General features: G+C 40.1%; 1 protein-coding gene across 3 annotated transcripts in view; it reads left to right on the forward strand.

The window, feature by feature from the left end:
• The window catches only part of PCSK5 (proprotein convertase subtilisin/kexin type 5), a 448,720-nt gene that overhangs the window by 169,305 nt on the left and 260,925 nt on the right, over positions 1 to 18,490 (forward strand). For all 3 annotated transcript variants that reach the window (XM_075828207.1, XM_075828203.1, XM_075828198.1), the window contains exons 9-10: positions 7,032 to 7,132; positions 16,637 to 16,740. In XM_075828207.1, the coding sequence (XP_075684322.1) occupies positions 7,032 to 7,132; positions 16,637 to 16,740 (205 nt within the window). The remainder of the gene's footprint in view (positions 1 to 7,031; positions 7,133 to 16,636; positions 16,741 to 18,490) is intronic.

Consider the following 18,490-nt stretch of genomic DNA (forward strand, 5'->3'; position numbering starts at 1 on the left):
GAACGGCCAGCATGCGGGCCTTATTTGGTCTGGCACGACCTCACTCAGACCACACTGCCGCCGCGTCATTCGCTACTTGGCTCAGTCCGCCCTACTCACTCACATTTAGAGGCAGGAGGAGGGATGACAGAGCCAAGTATGGTGGCAGTGGCGGTCTGAGTGAGGTTGGCGCATGCCGGCCCGAGCGTGGACCAGTCCCGGGCCGGCACAGTCCGCCCTACTCACATTTAGGAGCAGCAGGAGGGCGGACGGAGCCAAGTATGGCGGCGGTCTATCTAAGGCCGGTGCGTGCTGGCCCGGGAGTGGACCAGTCTAGTCACCTGACCTAAGTCACCTGACGTGAGGTCAGGTGACTCAGGTCAAGTGACTGGACTGGTCCACTTCCGGGCTGGCATGCACTGACTTCCTCACTCAGACCGCCGCATCCTCATTCACTAATAGTAAATGACAGTACTTGGCTCCATCTGCTGCTCTCCTGCTCCTGACCTAAAATTTAGAAACTTAGCTGAGGCCTAAATGTAGAAATTTAGCTGTAGTGTAGACATAGGACCTGTCCTAAATGCATGAAGTGAGGTCAGGTGACTTAAAGGGGTTTTGCCATCAAGGACATTTATGGTATATCCACAGGATATGTCATAAATGTCAGATAGGTGCGGGTCCCAGATCTATCTCTAGAACGGGGCCCCCTAATCCCCGATGATTTCTGACCATTAATAAGAAAATAGCTGAGCTACACTGTTTTCGTAAGTCCCATAGAACTGAATGGTAGTTACGTAAATAGCGTAACTCGCATGCTACGCTGCCTCTGTAAATGTGATACACTACTATGGCAGTTACGGAAACAGCGTAGCGTACAGGGGCTGTGTGGCATTACCTACAGGGGGCTGTGTGGCACTACCTACAGGGGGCTGTGTGGCACTACCTACAGGGGGCTGTGTGGCACTACCTACAGGGGGCTGTGTGGCACTACCTACAGGGGGCTGTGTGGCACTACCTACAAGGGGCTGTGTGGCATTACCTACAGGGGGCTGCGTGGCACTATCTACAGGGGGCTGTATGGCACTATCTACAGGGGGCTGTGTGGCACTACCTACAGGTGGGCTGTGGCAGTATCTACAGAGGGCAATGTCTGGCATTATCTACAGAGGGAAGTGTATGGCAAAAAATTTACAAATGAAATTCATCCGATTTTAAAATGGACAAGGAAAAAAACGGATGCAAAACGGGTCAAAATCGGCCGTTAAAAACGGCAACACGGCCCGGAACGGAATCGGAACGGATGCAAGACGGCCGGGAAAAACGGTCCAAAACGGCCGTTTTTATCGGCCGACACTCGGATCCTGTCGTGTGAATAGAGCCTTCCTGCTAGGAAGGGCTCTATATGGCTAATTAGTATACGGCGCTTAGCAGCATTAAAATTCATTTTTAGGGTATGTTCACATGCAGTGTTTTCAGCCGTATTTCGGGGCATAAAGCCTCAAAATACGCCTTGAAAAACGCTACTGAAACGCCGACAAACACCTTCCCATTGTAATCAATGTGAAAAACAGCGTTTAGTTCAGACTATGCATTTTTTTTTTAGCTGTTTTTTTTTAAATTGAAAAACAGCTCCAAAAACTTTTCAAAAAAATTCTCTAAAAACATTTTCTGCTTCAGAAACGGCTGAAAATGCCCTGTAATGCTCTGTAATCTTCAGCCGTTTTTACTCGTGCTTGTGCACATAGCCTTAGTGTTTTGAAAGAACCAAGACATCGTATAAAGGTTTGTGGGCAATGCTTTTCATAATACCATAGCAGTGGTGTAAGCGGCTTGGGAGAGAAAAACCTGGTGACAGACCTCATTTAATATAGGCAGTCTGAAGTATTTTCTATGACAACGTGACAGATAACAGGCTTTTCTCAAGTAGAAACAAAACCAGCTTGTAATATAAATGGGGCTTAACAAAAATAACAGTGTTTCTAAGGTCATGTTTATATCATGAAATATAACATATCCGAGTGGGTGTCTTCTAATACGGGCTGTTTATATTTTTCTACGGTCAAGCTTAAAGTATCACTTGAGTATATATGTAGGATATGTACTTTTGATCTGAAAGTAAATATCAGTGTTTGACAAGCCGTAATGCATATTACTTCCCCTGCACATGTTGGCTTCCTAATACCGACAATCCTTCCTAGCATGTTGTGATTAATGAGCCTGTCCCAGCATGGTATTGAATTTGGAACATCATGTCAGCTATTGAAGTTTTCCTGCCCGTTGGTGGTCTTATGCCCTTCTTATTTCCTTCTTAAGATAGATGGAAGACCTCTGCGAAAGTGAATGCTTTGTGGCTGAAAGCCTTGTTTTAGATCTCTCTGGTAATTATGCTTAAACACCCCAACTCCTGTCAACAGCTTCCCTTTGATGGATTTTCTAGTAAGGGAGCTTTCTCTAGGTATTATCCATTTGCTCTCCAGTAGCCAAGAATGAAAAAGTATAAATCAAAGTGCAGATGTTTTACTGGTATACTCCAAAGACTAATAAATGGTTATTTCTGATAGTCTGGCAGAAGGAATCTCCCAATTCCCTACATCAATTCTTAAAAATATTTATATGAAAAGAAAGCAGAATAGTGTTACATTTTCATCACGTTACAGTTTCAGTGGCCAGTAATAAAAACTGTATAATGTATTTATTTTTGTTAGCTTATAGCACCAACATACTTCGCAGCGCTGTACAGAGATTGTTATCACTCACATCAAAACAGATTTTTCTGATAGCATATACCATCTGTTGGCATCAGTTAGCCTTTTTTCAGAAAGAATAGCATTACCCAATAGTGCAATATTTTTGCCATTCAAGTCAATGAATCTCCCCCGGCCGACCGAGAAAATCAAGGACGTGCACATGGCTACGGTCGTGTGCATGAGGCCTAACTAAACGTTCAACAAACTTCTGACATCTCATAGTGACAAGCCATGAGGAAGGACGTAGTATACATCTGAAACGCGTAGGCAACATCAACGATTTATTTCCCTGTACCTGGAAGCTAACTTCTGTTTTTAGTTTTGGAATAAAATGGAAACATCGTTTCATTTTAAACATATATGCGCTGGATCATCGCTTCTCCATTCCTATCTCATAGTAACATGTCAAAAGTTTTGATTGGTTGGTGTCCGAGCACTGAGACCCCTACCAATCGCTAAAACTGAGCAGCAGAAGCGCTACTGTGAGTGCTGAGCCGCTTCGTTTCTGCTAGGATTTTCTCGGAAAGCTGATGTAGTGGTGTACGGACTCAATAGAAAGATTATGGCTCTAGATTATGGAATATCAATCTAACAAAATATAATCTTTCCTCATAAATGTCCTTCTTAATGTATATGTATATTTATAGCTTATGTAAACGACACTCACAATATATAGTGCTGTTTGTAATGCGCATATTTGCTTTAAGCCTGCCTCATCTTTTCCGCGCTGCCCTTCTTTCAATAAAAGTCTATGTAAAGGGTTATCCTAGAGACATATTTATCATGAGGATAGACTCAGTCTTCTAATATTGAGGGTTGACACAAGGAATTAGTACATAGTTAATAACTCATTCTTGGATACATTTGCTGGCTTAACTCTTCCTCTGGTCTGATTGAAAACGTAGGTTCTCTTTCACATTTGTCTTGAAAAAGTAAAGGATGATTTTCACAATGTATGCGCCTCTCCTTGAGGTCTTCTTGGTACTACATGGATGGTCAATTGTCTCATGGGTCACCCAGTTGGTGTGGCATCTTCCCATGTGGAGGTGGTCAAGATCAGTGCATTTAAATGTATGTTATCATTGTCATTAAAATGCAATGAAAAGAAAATCTGTAGTATGGAAAGGAGGAGAATGTGTTACAAATTTCTATATTTTAAATTCTTGTCAGAGAATAGGACACGAGGAACAAGAATAAGAATAAGAAACAATAGCACGTCTTCAGGTCTTATTTTGTAAATCAAACAATAGAGATATACTATCATTTTAATATGTCGCAAATCATGAATTTCATTTTACAAGAAGACTAACACAGGGAGTGAATGTACAGTACAGTAGATACTTGACTGGTGGTGATGACATTGAGAATTGGTGATGGTTTGGATAGTCATAAATGATGGGAGTAGCCCATCTGACTTTCCATTGTTTGGACAAGATTTTACTGGATGTGATTTGTTACCCCATATACATGCACACAAGATATACACATCACCACACACACACACATATTCATGGGGTTGAAAGACTGTTCAACCACACATGCCTGATAAAAGATTACACAACTCCATGAAAAGAGGCTATGAAAACAAACTCTGCCCCCACTTCACACCAGCTGGCTCTGCGACACTCTTGCCATGTTTACCGAAAGAAAAATACAATTATGTTCCAAATTAACTACGGAAGTGTTGTTACAAAAACAATAATATTGGATTTGTTCTAAGCTTTCTGTGATCTGAATACAGATGTTCTGGCACTGACAGGAAAGCTAAATGTACCAGAAAAAGGTGTTTAAAATAAACCATTTACTTCTCAAGAAGCCTATATAGTAATGTTTCAAAATGATTTACTGGATCTGAATCACGGATATTGAACACAGGAGGGGGCATTGCTCAATTGGATTTATATAGCAGTTACAATTGTGCGTTATATACAATATTTGGTAAGTTACACAATAGGAAAAGGACAAAATAGGTTGCGACCTAAAATAAATTTTAAGGGAAATTGTGCTTGTGGGAATCGGATAGAGGATGAGGCCATTTAACTGCCTTCCAAGGAATGACTAAAGGGACACTCAGCCAGTATATACAATGAGTTAATATGGTATGTCATCAGAACACATATTTTTTTTTATTTTTTTTTTCCTGTATGCTAGAACAATCACAACAAATATTCCTCTCTATCTCTAGATAGTTGGTGTGTCACATGAGGGAAATGCTATTCATATGGCTGCCAGGCTTCATAATACAAATAATAATAGTCTATTCCAAGTGTAATCTGGGGATTTTCTGGGTTACACACTGCCCAATACACACTAGCAGACCACTAAGCAAAATATAGTGACTTAATACAATTTAAATTTAAAAATGTATTCACTTCTACAACTCATAAAACAATAACACCAAATTTTATTGCATATTCTGACTGTATGGAAAAAACAACTTTATCTATATGTGTGGCTTAGGTTTGGACCTAAGAACCTTCTCATTGACCACAATACTTCCCAAGTTTCCATCCTTTGGAAAGTCAGTTCCCACATTTGAGTTTCTGTCCTTCTATTTATCCCTGTTTTTGGCGTGATAAATATAATTAAATTAATAAATCTACCAGATTGCTTCAGACAGAATCTGTATAGTTCCTGAGTACATTTGATTCCTTTGGACAATCTCTACTTGTTAAAATGGTCCCCTGACAATAAGCTGATCACAAAGTGTCCCCTTGCTGGGAACCCCTTGCAATCAGCTGTAATCTGTGGGGAAACCTGGTAGCAAGTGTTACATTACCCTGCAGCACCACCACAGGGGAAACTAAACTTTACACAGTGCCCAGTCACATGAACGGATTGTCTGTGTAATGCAGGGTAGGTCAGGTCCTCCAGAGCAAGAGACACTCTTTGTAACCACCCTACATTCAGGACAAGAGATGAGAATTCCTCCGCCTTTCTTGGATAACTCATAATTCCCTAATAGAGTACAGTGTATATAAAAGGGTTTTCTAAACTAGACAACCGCTTTAAAAGTGTCTATATTTTGATTATTTTTGTGGTAATGTGTAAATGAAAAACTATTTAGCCGTATACACGAAATGAACCATAAAGCTATTTAAGCATCCAAAAAATTGGGAGGTATGGTGACCTCTACTCACATTGTCTGCCCAAGTTTGCAACCAACTGTTTCAAAATAGAAGTGAGTTACTAATAGTCTGTGTTCTACAGCAACTGGTAATTTGCTTCTATTCCTGTAATTATGCAGACCCTAAATTAACCTTTTTCTAATCAAAAAATAATAAAAGTGTTAACTTTATGATATAAACCTTGTATGTGTTTTGTACTTATCGGCACATCTAGTTCTCTGACTGCAGCTAGCAGTGCAAACAGTAGATGTTTTCATTCTGGTTGTCATGGCTACGTCCAGGCTCATGTATATATGTACACATAAAAAATGCACTCCTCCAGTCTATACTAGATATACTGGTATACTAGAATCTTACTGTGTAAAGTGTAGTGCATGAAGATTTTTTCCTTAGGCCTCATGACCTAGGCCTCATAAATATGGCAGAGCCATATGCATGTGGTCTAATTGGTAGCACAAAGAATCCCTTTAGTTCAGTAGTGCAACACCATATTAAAGACATGTTCTCTCCTAAAAGCAATGCTCAAAAATACAGCATCCAATGGAATTTGTGATTAAATATTTTTGCTTAATTGACAACTCTGTAGATATCAGTGGCATAAGGAGGTTCAGTATGACACAAAGTGGTGTGGGTGCCGTATTATTGCTCTGTGCAAATTGGAGGTGTATGGAGCTGTAATACGCCTGTGTGCATGAGCATTTATAAAAACAAAAATAAGAGAAACACAATTACAATAGCAATTGATTTATTTCCATTGACGTAGTTATATCAACCAGAAAATAACTTTTCTTTACGTTCAGAGAATTGAGAAATGGTATACAAAATAAATAATGTTTGTAAAGTTACTACTGATTATTTTTGGGGTCTCAGGATTGTTAAGAATTCCATCATCAACCACCTATTCTGCATTGACTGGATGAAGAGATTACTAAAGTTTGGATCAAATTTGCTATAAAATAATATACTTAGTACAACTGTGCAAATCTTTCCAGGGAAAAAGATGTGGGTGGATTGCATAACTGATGAAACAAATAAAAGAACAGATCCATCCTATACGTTATGGATACTGTAAGAATGTAAGAAATGCCACCAGTGTGAATAACCGTATAGGAGAATTTCTATATGTAATCCTTTTAGTTTGTGAAGAAATAAAAATACAAAAAACCTTATGTTCCAGATCACCACAGATCTTCGGCAGCGTTGTACAGACAGTCACACTGGAACCTCAGCATCAGCACCCATGGCTGCTGGAATCATAGCCCTTGCACTAGAAGCTAAGTAAGTATTAGTCATGCATATCCTTGAGTGATAGTTAAACAACTGTTACAGTATGTAGTAAATATATGAGCAGTGGAAATAATAAAATGGTAAATTTATATATAAAGCGAGAGTTCACAATTCAGGAGTGGTAGTGCAGCTGTCACTTGCAGCCACTCTCTCGGTAGTGGGGATCTGAGAAACCTTGGATCTATGCCATTCAACCCTTCACCCATCAAACCTCTAATACACATAGACATTAAAGGGGTTTTCCCATAATCAATATCTGTTCAGTGGGGGTTCGACTGCTTGGACCCCCACCAATCACAAGAACTGGCTTACCTTGTCGTTCCTGGGAGCCCGATATGAATGGAGCTGTACTGCGCATGCTCGGCCAGTGCTCCATCCATTTCTATTGGGCTGCCGAGAACTATTTTTGGCAGCCCTTGGACCTCTCTTTGATCATGTAACAGGGATGACCACCAATTCTGTCGGCTCCATGTCTTCATATGGGTAGATAGCCCGATCCATTCTCCCTGTTTCCAGGGCATACTTAGGTATGTGCACTTATGGAACTTAAAGGAATTAAATGTACATAACTGTAAAAAAAAAAGTCATGAATGAAACACAATTTTTGTATTTTGTTTTGGCCTTTCATGATGCTCTCTTCCCTTATAAGTAAATTTGATATACTCTTCTATGACTGTCTAATAATCCAGAATATTTCACAGAAAAGTAGAAGAAAATAGCACATTTCACAAAGTTTCCTGGAGACCAAAAACATTTCTGTTACTTATATAGCACCAACATATTCTGCAGCGCTGTACAGAGGTCCTTACGTACTGTCCCCATTGGGGCTCACAATCTAAATTCCCTATTGATAAGTCTTTGGAGTGTGGGAAGAAACCGACGCAAACACGGACCCCAGCGCTGCAAGGCAATAGTGCTAACCACTGAGGCACAGTGCTGCCCTTTTAGGTACATTAAAATTGTTACTGCAAAGGCCTGATGTATGTCTGTAGTCTTCAATTTACAGATATTTAATCCTTTTACATTTGTACAGAAACCTGATAAATTGTGAACTAGAGTGTAAAAGCTCCGACTGCAATGCTCCACAGTTATATCAATTTTAACATTCTCAACCTCACAGCTTCTAAAAACGTTTTTGTTTTTTTTACTTAATGACAGCAAGCATGATTTTGTGAGATCACGCTGTAAATAACAGCACAGCATGATCTCGATGTGCTGTGCTGTAAGTCCCACACAAACGTTACCGAAGTGTCGGGAGTGTGAACAGACATCACGTCCTGGCTGGAGGTGATGTCTATTCACTCTCAAGACACTTCAGTGACGTTAATGTGTGAGTAAGTGACAGATCACGATGTCCGAGTACATGAATGGAGAGAAGTGTATGACGCTGATTGGTCACTGATTGGTCAGCGTCATACACTCCTCTCCACAACGCCCACTTGGCCAAAAAGTAAAAACACGCCCAGTTGTCCATTAAGAAAGTCATTTGCATAAAGCTAAAATAGATCATAACTCAGTCAAAATTGATAGCTTTTTTAAATAAAAACCACTGCTGTAATCTACATTACAGCGCTGATCACATTATGTACAATATATGCCACTTATAATGTGGTGACAGAGCCCCTTTAAATGTATTTTATGTTTTTAAGCAACTTTCAAACTTTTAATAAAAATGTTTTTTTAATTTTTAAGATACAGCTTCTATGTATGCTGCATACACAGAAGCTGTATCGTTCTGTCTCAGCCAATTTCCGTCACTTCAGCTGAACTGATGGTTTGGCTGAGATGAGGTCCTGCGTGTCTGTGACACACAGGATCCTCCTAATAACTATCACATCTAAGTTATAAAGATAGATGTGATTGATATTAGATGGATTGTGTGTGTCAGAGACACGCAGGACACATGTTCTCAGCCGAGCCGTCAGTTCAGCTGATCTGACTAAATCGGCTGAGAGAGAACGATATAGCTGCTGTCTATACAGGATACATAGAAGCTGTATCGTAACTAGTACAAACTATTTTAACCCCTTCCCGACATTTGACGTATCCATACGTATCCGTGAGCCCGCTCCATACGATGCCGGTGTCTGCAGTTTGTTACAGCCGACACTTCAGGGTAACGAGCGGCATCACACTCGAGCGCGATCCCGTTCGTTTAACTCGTTAAATGCTGCGGTCAATAGGGACCGCAGCATTTAAATCGTTAGAAAGAGGGGGGCGACCTCCTCTTTCAGCTCATCGCGCCGCCCGCAACGCAATCGCGGGGGGGGTGATGGTTGCTATGGCTGCCTGGGGGGTTAATGAATCACAATATACTGCAATACACTAGTATTGCAGTGTATCGTGCAAGCGATCTAACGATCGCTGGTTGAAGTCCCCTAGGGGGACTAATAAAAAAAAGTAAAAATGAGTTAAATAACTTTTTTTTTATTGTGTTAAAAAAATTAAATTAAAAGTTACAAAAAAAACCTTTTCCCCCTAGAGCATAGTAAAAAAAATAAAATAAACATAATTGGTATCGCGGCGTCCGTAAAAGTCTGAACTATTCCAATATATCATTATTTAACCCGCACGGTGAACGCAGTAAAAAAATAAATTGTAAACGCCAGAATTTCTATTTTTTTGGTCACCTCATCTCCCACAAAAAATGAAATAAAAAGTGATCAAACCATCACATGTACACCAAAATGGTATTATTAAAAACGACAGCTTATCCCGCAAAAAATAAGCCCTCATACCACTTAAAAGTTATGGCTTTCTGAATTTGGAGACACAAAATAAATTTTAGTTTTTACACTTTGGTTTTTTACTTGTAAAAGAAGAAATATAGAAAAAACTATATATAATTTTCTATCGCTGTAGTCGTATTGACCCACGGAATAAAGTTTAACATGTGGTTTTAATTGCACAGTGAATTCAATAAAAACGGCGCGCAAAAAAACATGGAGGAATCGCTGTTTTTTTTAATTTTCTACCCCACAAATATTTTTTTCCCCGTTTCCTAGTACATTATATGGCAAAATAAATGGTGCTACGAAAAACTACAACTCGTCCCACAAAAATCAAGCCCTCATAGGACTATATCGACGGAAAAATAAAGAAGTTATTGCTTTTGGAAGGTGGGGAGGAAAAAACGAAAATGAAAATCTGAAAAAGGGCTGCGGCGGGAAGGGGTTAAAGAAAAGTTAATTTGAGAGCTGCTTAAAAACACAAAATACATTTACTTAATGAAAAAAAGAATTGCCTTCCAAAGGTGTAGATCGCCTTTAAGCATGCTGTCCATACATTAGTGATCTGTCGTTCACACCTAGTCTGTGAAGGTTCTTGTAAGTTAAAGCAGCACTCCGGGATAATGTTTAATCTTTACCTATGGTTTGTAAAGTACACCTGGTAAAAAGGCAGTGCAGGTAAACCTATTACCGCATGCTTTATAATCTTCGTTTTTATTAGGCCATTATGTCATGTGACCTGCACTCTGACACCCTGAATCCTACAGCATCCGCTGTGTGGACTGGGAGTCACTTTCTCTCTGTATTCCTTTAAGGGTATGTGCACACACACTAATTACGTCCGTAATGGACGGACGTATTTCGGCCGCAAGTCCCGGACCGAACACAGTGCAGGGAGCCGGGCTCCTAGCATCATACTTATGTACGATGCTAGGAGTCCCTGCCTCGCTGCAGGACAACTGTCCCGTACTGTAATCATGTTTACAGTACGGGACAGTTGTCCTGCAGCGAGGCAGGGACTTCTAGCATCGTACATAAGTATGATGCTAGGAGCCCGGCTCCCTGCACTGTGTTTGGTCCGGGACTTGCGGCCGAAATACGTCCGTCAATTACGGACGTAATTAGTGTGTGTGCACATACCCTAAGAGGCTCAATGTGAGTCCCATAGTAATGCAAAAAGGGAGGGACTTCTGGTCCACACAGCAGATGCTGTAGGATTCAGAAGTGCAGGTCACGTGACATAGTGGCCCAATCGGAAAAGAGATTATAAAGTGCCCGGTTAGAGGTTTACCTGCACTACGTTTTACTTTAAAAACCAAACTACAAATTGTTGATGAATTTCTGACTTGATCTGTGGCCTGGCCTTGTCTTCCACTGATTGGATGGAGATCTGTTGTTGGCCATTAATACATTTCCAAGGACTTCACTGGAAAAAATCCACCACAACAGAAAAACTTTTCCATAGACATGTATCTTTGGTCAACATCTGTCACGCTTGTTCGTATCATGAAGGCGGTCGGCAGGAAATGGTCTACTTTGGTCTATTTGGCAGTCCCAAATCTCTAGTGTATGGGCAGCTATATGTGCACAGAGATCAGTCCTTGGTTGTGTCCTTATACAAGTGGACACTTATCAACAAACAAATACCCTCCTCCACACACAGCCTAGAAAAGTATTGAGGGACCAAATATTAAAGTCTACATTGCCAAGTCTGAGCACATCTAGTGCTTACTCTATTTAACCCTATGTGTTCCAAAAGGAATACCCTTTTAGGTGGAATGAATACATAACTGATTATTAAAGTGAATTAAATTGTGCATGATTGGAAAAACCCTAGTAGAGCAGTACGTTCCTGGTAAAATGGGTTCTTTTATTAGGTATAACATACTTTCGAAATAGGATTAATCTTTCTGCACCTTAGCTCCTGTTATTTTATATGTTAGCTGCACACCATTCGCTCGATTTCTTATATAAATTGTTATGTTTTGTAATGTGCTACTGGTTTAAACTGACTTTTATAGGACTTATCATATCTAATTGTTCCTAATAGCCTAATTTGTGCAATTGAACATAAAAACTCATTTTCATTCCCTTCTTGACTATGGGTGTCAGTGTACTAGAACTGCTAGTCGTGACTTGCATTGCATATCTACATTGAGATTAATAGATTCTGTAGAGGTTGAGAACTGTGAATATGATAAATAACTTTCTGCCCATTATCTTCCATTTACAGACTCGTCCACATTGGGCCATATGCCGGGTTTGGGATATAATTACAATATCAAAAGCTTTATTGGTTAATCCACATTTTGCTATGAATATTTACTTGAACAAGTCAGAATGGGAATAGGTCTTTCTTTTTTTTTTTGCATTGCGATTCTATTATAGCAAAACTATTACTACAAGAACATGTATTTATATGTAAATTAGGATATTTTATATATATATATATATATATATATATATATATATATATATTACATCTCAAATAGAAGCCTAATGTCATGCTTTTCACAAGAAAATGTGTAGAGTTCCCTAGTTCTACAAAAATGATTCAGTTCGAATCATTTATATAATGTACACGGAAAACCTATTGAATCTTATCCTACCAAGTGAACGTCAAAATGTTTGTCACAAATGCCCTATAACTATTATTCTTGTTATTATTATTATTATTGTTATTTTTAGTTCCAATAAAATACAGATGGGTTTAAATACATAGCAAGTGATAAAAACAAGCAAGTTTACCAAACAGGCCCTGCCATCGAGGGCTTCCACTCTATGAGGGAAAGGCAAAAGAGACAGCAGGGGCGGGCAGGCGCTGCTCATACAGTCATGTAGTAGAGACATCACAGGTTGTAATGTTATTGCAGGTTGTGAGCTTTTCTGAAGAGGTGGGTACTCAGGATGCTTTTGAAAGCTTAAGGCTGAATTCACACGTTGCATATTATGTGCGGATTTGCAGTGCAGAATTTCATGCGGCAAATCCGCACGTAATACAGTACCAGCAAAGTAAGGGTATGTTCACACGGCAGCCTCCGTTACGTCTGAAATTACAGAGCTGTTTTCAGGAGAAAACAGCTCCATAATTTCAGACGTAATTGCTCGTCCTCGCATTTTGCGAGGCGTCATTCACGGCCGTAATTTAGAGCTGTTCTTCATTGAATTCAATGAAAAACGGCTCAAATTACATCCAAAGAAGTGTCCTGCACTTCTTTGCCGAGGCAGTCATTTTACGCGTCGTCGTTTGACAGCTGTCAAACGACGATGCGTAAATTACAGGTCGTCGGCACAGTACGTCGGCAAACCCATTCAAATGAATGGGCAGATGTTTGCCGACGTATTGTAGCCGTATTTTCAGGCGTAAAACGAGGCATAATACGCCTCGTTTACGTCTGAAAATAGGTCGTGTGAACCCAGCCTAAATGAGATTTCAAGAAATCTCATCTACACATTGCAGATTTTTTCTGCACGTAAATTGACCTGCGGTGCGTATTTTAAAACCCGCAGCATGTCAATTTATCCTGCGTTTCCACTTGTGAATTGTATCTGACTAGTTTTACAGAAAAGCGCACCAAAATGTGCAGCATAAAACCGCACCTATTTCCACATCAAAATGTAAAAAACACACCTAAAAACGCATCAAAAGACGCAACATTAGTATACCTGCGGTTTTGATGCGGATTTTCCGCATCAAATTATGCAACGTGTGTATCTAGCCTAAGGCAGTCGACTGTGCTACTGATTCCGTCAAGAGCAATGGAATCCTGTCACAACGGTAACAAACGGAAACCATTAGCAACGTTTTCGTCACCATTGAGATCAATGGTGAGGGAAACGGTAGCTAAGGTTTCAGTTTGCCTTTGCATTGAGGGGTTCCCCTGATGGAAACCTCAGATGAAACCCCTCAACGGAAGGGCAACGCTGATGTGAACAGGCTCTTAAAGGGTCAATGCACTTTGTAAAATCTCACCCACTTTGCTGCTACTATATTCTGTGTATTTTCCGTCCACAATTCCGGACGTAAAATACGCAGCATTTCCACTACGCGTGGACAAGCCCTAATGCTGCGGACTGCAATATGCAACGTGTGTAATCAAAGAAAAAGCCGCACATGTGGCAAATAGCCGCACGATTTTGCTGGTAATACCTAGGCAAAATTATGCCACCATTGGCCACTGCAAGTAAGCGGAGTGTCAGCGCAATCTGGCACCAATGGCACTTGATAGGTGTCGGATTATCAAATATTCTGGATTATCACATAGTTGTAGAAACTTGTATAAAACCCAGGAAAACAGCCCAAAATAAAATGTTAATCCAAATCCGCTATTTATTTCTTTCTTTATCAGGAATCTCCTAGTTTGTTTCCCTTGCTCCGTTTTCTGCTTCCGGTCTTGTGGAAATGACCATATTTGCATTTACACGTCCACGTACCCTCATTACCGCTGAAGAAGGACCCTGCGTTAGAAATGTAAACACTATGTCAGACATCTACACTAAGGACAACCACAAACTAATGTTATCTTACACATTTGTAACCAGGATTCCTTCGTTTAGACAGCAGAGAACGGCCAAGGTTTCCATATGGAAGTTATTTACTTGTACAGAATAGGTATTCCTTTGAATTAAAAGTGCAGTCCATTGAAGATTAATGACATGAATTGGCTGATGTAGCGGTGATCTATTCATCTTTTCTAAGCCAAACTTTTAACTCTCTTGTTTCATAAGGAAGCTATCAAAGTCCAGTTAATCATTTCAGTTTGAGACATTAAGGGCGGGTTCACACATAGCGGAATTTCACTTAAATTCCGCTGCGGACACTCCGCAGCGTTAATCCGCAGCGGAGCCGTTTCTCCATTGACTTTCACTTTAATTTAGCAGTGTTCGTTTACACGATGCGTACAATTCCGCTGCGGAGCATAGGCTGCGGAGCGGAATTTGTTGTCCGCAGCATGCTCTGTCTGTTGCGGAGCAGTGGCGGACTGGTTGCGGACTCATGGCGGAATTTCTCCATTGACTTCAATGGAGAGTCAAAATTCCGCAATGAAGTCCGCAGATCTTATGTGTGCTGCGGAGCGTATTGTTTTTACTACCATGACATTTCTTCATTCTGGCTGGACCTATGTATTTCTAGGTCTACAGCCAGACTGAGGAAGTCAATGGGGCTCCCGTAATGACGGGAGCGTTGCTAGGAGACGTCTGTAAATAGTCACTGTCCAGGGTGCTGAAAGAGTTAAGCGATCGGCAGTAACTGTTTCTGCACCCGGGACAGTGACTACCGATCTCAATATACATGTATCTGTAAAAAACCATATAAGTTCATACTTACCGAGAACTCCCTGCGTCTGTCTCCAGTCCGGCCTCCCAGGATGACGTTTCAGTGTAAGTGACGGCTGCAGCCAATCACAGGCCAAGCACAGGCTGCAGCGGTCACATGGACTGGAGCGTCATCCAGGGAGGTCGGGCCGGATGCCGAAAGAAGGACGCGTCACCAAGACAACGGGCGGTAAGTATGAATTTCTTTGACTTTCACTAGGGAAAGTGCTGTCCCTTCTCTCTATCCTGCACTGAATAGGGAGAAGAGAAGCACTTTTCCTGCAGTCCGCAGCGGCCAGTCCGCATCAATTTTCTGCACATTTTGTGCAGATCCGCTGCAGAATCTGCAACGCAGATTCTGTGCGGCATTGATGCGGACAGTTGCGGAGGAATTCCGCCATGTGTGGTCATGCCCTAACAGTTATGCGCGGCCACGGATCAGCTCATTTAGGAATCGCTTGTTTCTGCAAACATATATAAATCACTTTCTCCATCTGATTCATTATGCAATGTATTATTATGTGACTGGGTGGTATATTATTATTTCCTAACTATTTATACATCAGCTATACGTGCATGAACATTAAAACAGAATTAACACAGATTGTTAGAAACCAGAGTCAAAATTGTAATCACAATGTAGACTATTGTTATCGACAGGAACATTTTGTCGTTTTCTACATTGTGGATTAGGGCTTTATTTCCCAACCAGTGGCTTGGTAGTCCCTGTGTCTCCTAAGAATCCTTTATATGACTCCCTAGCAGTTGTCAAATACACACTAGGGCAAATGTATTATTACTGCCTTAAATTTAGACAGCTTAAAACTAGACCAGGCAAGCAGAAGTGCCAAATTTACCACAATGGTGCATGCTTTATGATTATGGGACGCATCTGAATGGACAGGTTAGAAACTTTTCTTTTCCCTATTTCACCTCTTGGTTGGCTTACGTTATAAGAACATTTTGTCCTTTAAGCCATGCCCCTTTTCACTAAGCCACACCTCCTTTTCTAGACACTTTTCAAAACTGTCTAGTGAGGTGCAAAAAGTGGCTAAAACACATAATAAATCTGCTGCGAGGCATGTATGCTAGTTCTTTGGAACGATACAGTAAAAAAAGGTACGCTTACGCCGAACAATTTCACATAATGAGATGTGAACAGAGCCTTTAACTAGAGGACCTGCTATTTTCCAGAAACAGCACCAGTTTTTGGTATTACAGCTTAACCCATTAACTTCAATGTTTGCCATTATTTTTGATTCTCAACCCGTTTCATGTGGCTCAACACCACCAGTTGTATTTAAATATAACCCTCAAGCTAAAAAAAAACAAAAAACGACTAGAGACTTCTGTACTTTAGTATATCTACAAGTAAGAGAAGAGTTATATCTATACTGTGCCTTTATAAATACATGACTAAATTGGTATCTGCTATGAATTTTTCTTACAGCCCATTCTTAACTTGGAGAGATGTTCAGCATATCATAGTTAGAACTTCTCACCAAAGACACTTAAATGCACCTGACTGGAAGACAAATGCTGCAGGCCATAAGGGTATGTTGTTATTATTTCTATTATTTGTATTGTTACTTTATGTTGCATCTAGTAATATTTCTGCATTTTCAACCAAAATCAAGCAACGAGAAAGAAAACACAGCAGTCCATTAAGGCCAAGCAATTACAAATTCTTATGGCACAAGAAGACACATACCTACCCTGCATGGCAATAGTAGTTTTGTTCCTGTAAACGTTCACCAACTGACAAGAAAGTGATGTACTTTGTACTTTGAAGGTTTCTCATATATCAAGTATTGCATTAAGTGCATATAAATTACTCATCATCAAAGTGGTACTGTGAGATAAGCAAAAAAATAGGTTGAAACCATTGATCAGAGTCCATCTTACCAAGGAATATGATATATATATATATATATATATATATAGATACAGTATGTAACGTAAGACTATAAAACAGGAACATAGGGGGTGACTATGAGAATGGGGGGGAGCTGCTCTGTGTTGTGTACTGTAGTGAGAAAGCATCTTGGCCCCTTTTTCTTTTGATCTTTGAGGTTTTTGAGATAGGCCACCAATGTTTGAGCCAGGAAAACCTGTGGAACAACAATTTGTGAGTATTTTCATTAATATGCAACTTATTTAGCAGTATATAAATATTTCGTGAAATAGGATAAGTGCATATTGATTGAAAATTCTCCTTTCTAGCAGGATGTGTTTTATAGTCAGCAGTAACAGTGTATTCATATGATTTCCACTCGCATCATAAGGGCTTAGTGAACTGAAATCTTAAGGAAATTAAACATGATGCGTCAAAGGAGATCTCTGTACTACAATGTCATGTGCTGTGAGAGGGGGAATGGGAGACAAGGGGGGACGGGACCATAACAGTTCATTCATCTTCAAGCATCTCTACCTTAGATTCAGATAGATGACATGAGACAATAGCAACAGTAACATTACATCTCTGCACACAGAATATGCCCAACAGACCGATAGACTCTAATAAATACTGAATTTTGTGGAGAAGCTCTATTTGTGCCGTTCTTTATCTATCAGTTTATCATGCTAAATGCTTGTGTCAGAATGCTTAGTTATTTTTACCTTTTGGTCATCTTTTTGTCAAATATCAGTAGCCAGAGAGAGATCTAGCATGTTTTCTAACACACAGTCCTCCACAGTCACTAACCTCGGCAGAAGCAATGGAAGTCTCTAAGCAGTATTCCTGGCTATGCATTCTACCAATTATAACTATAATACATATATTTTCTTGCTAGAGAGCTAGAAATGGGATGTTATAAGCCCCATCCCTGTTCCACCCAAGAATGCCCCAAATTGCACCAGAAACACCCCTGCAAATGCAAATTAATGTAAATTAACTCAATCTGCGGCACCATTCATGGGACAGTCAAGCAACATATATATGACTATAACCCTAATAGCTCTGTTTAGGTGAGTGGCACCCCAAAGAATAGGAAACCGGCATAGATACAACCTCTGCCTTCAATCCATTTAGGATATAGATGCTATGAATCGTGCCTATACCTCCTAATAGCACTTAGTTTGATTAAAATTCTAATTTCTAAGGGCGAAATCGCAAGTCCTACCGCATTATCTATAAAGACAATGCAGGAATGAAGTGTGTGCCACCAATATGGCCGCAACCCAGGAAAGTTAAAAAAAAAATGAATACCTACATAAACACATTATTTTTCTTCTACAGACATCTAATAAAACTAAAATGAAATACATGAGACATTCCTTTTAAATTTAGCTTTGTAAATAAATG

The sequence above is a fragment of the Rhinoderma darwinii genome, chromosome 1, assembly GCF_050947455.1.
Source record: "Rhinoderma darwinii isolate aRhiDar2 chromosome 1, aRhiDar2.hap1, whole genome shotgun sequence".
Lineage (NCBI taxonomy): Eukaryota > Metazoa > Chordata > Amphibia > Anura > Rhinodermatidae > Rhinoderma > Rhinoderma darwinii.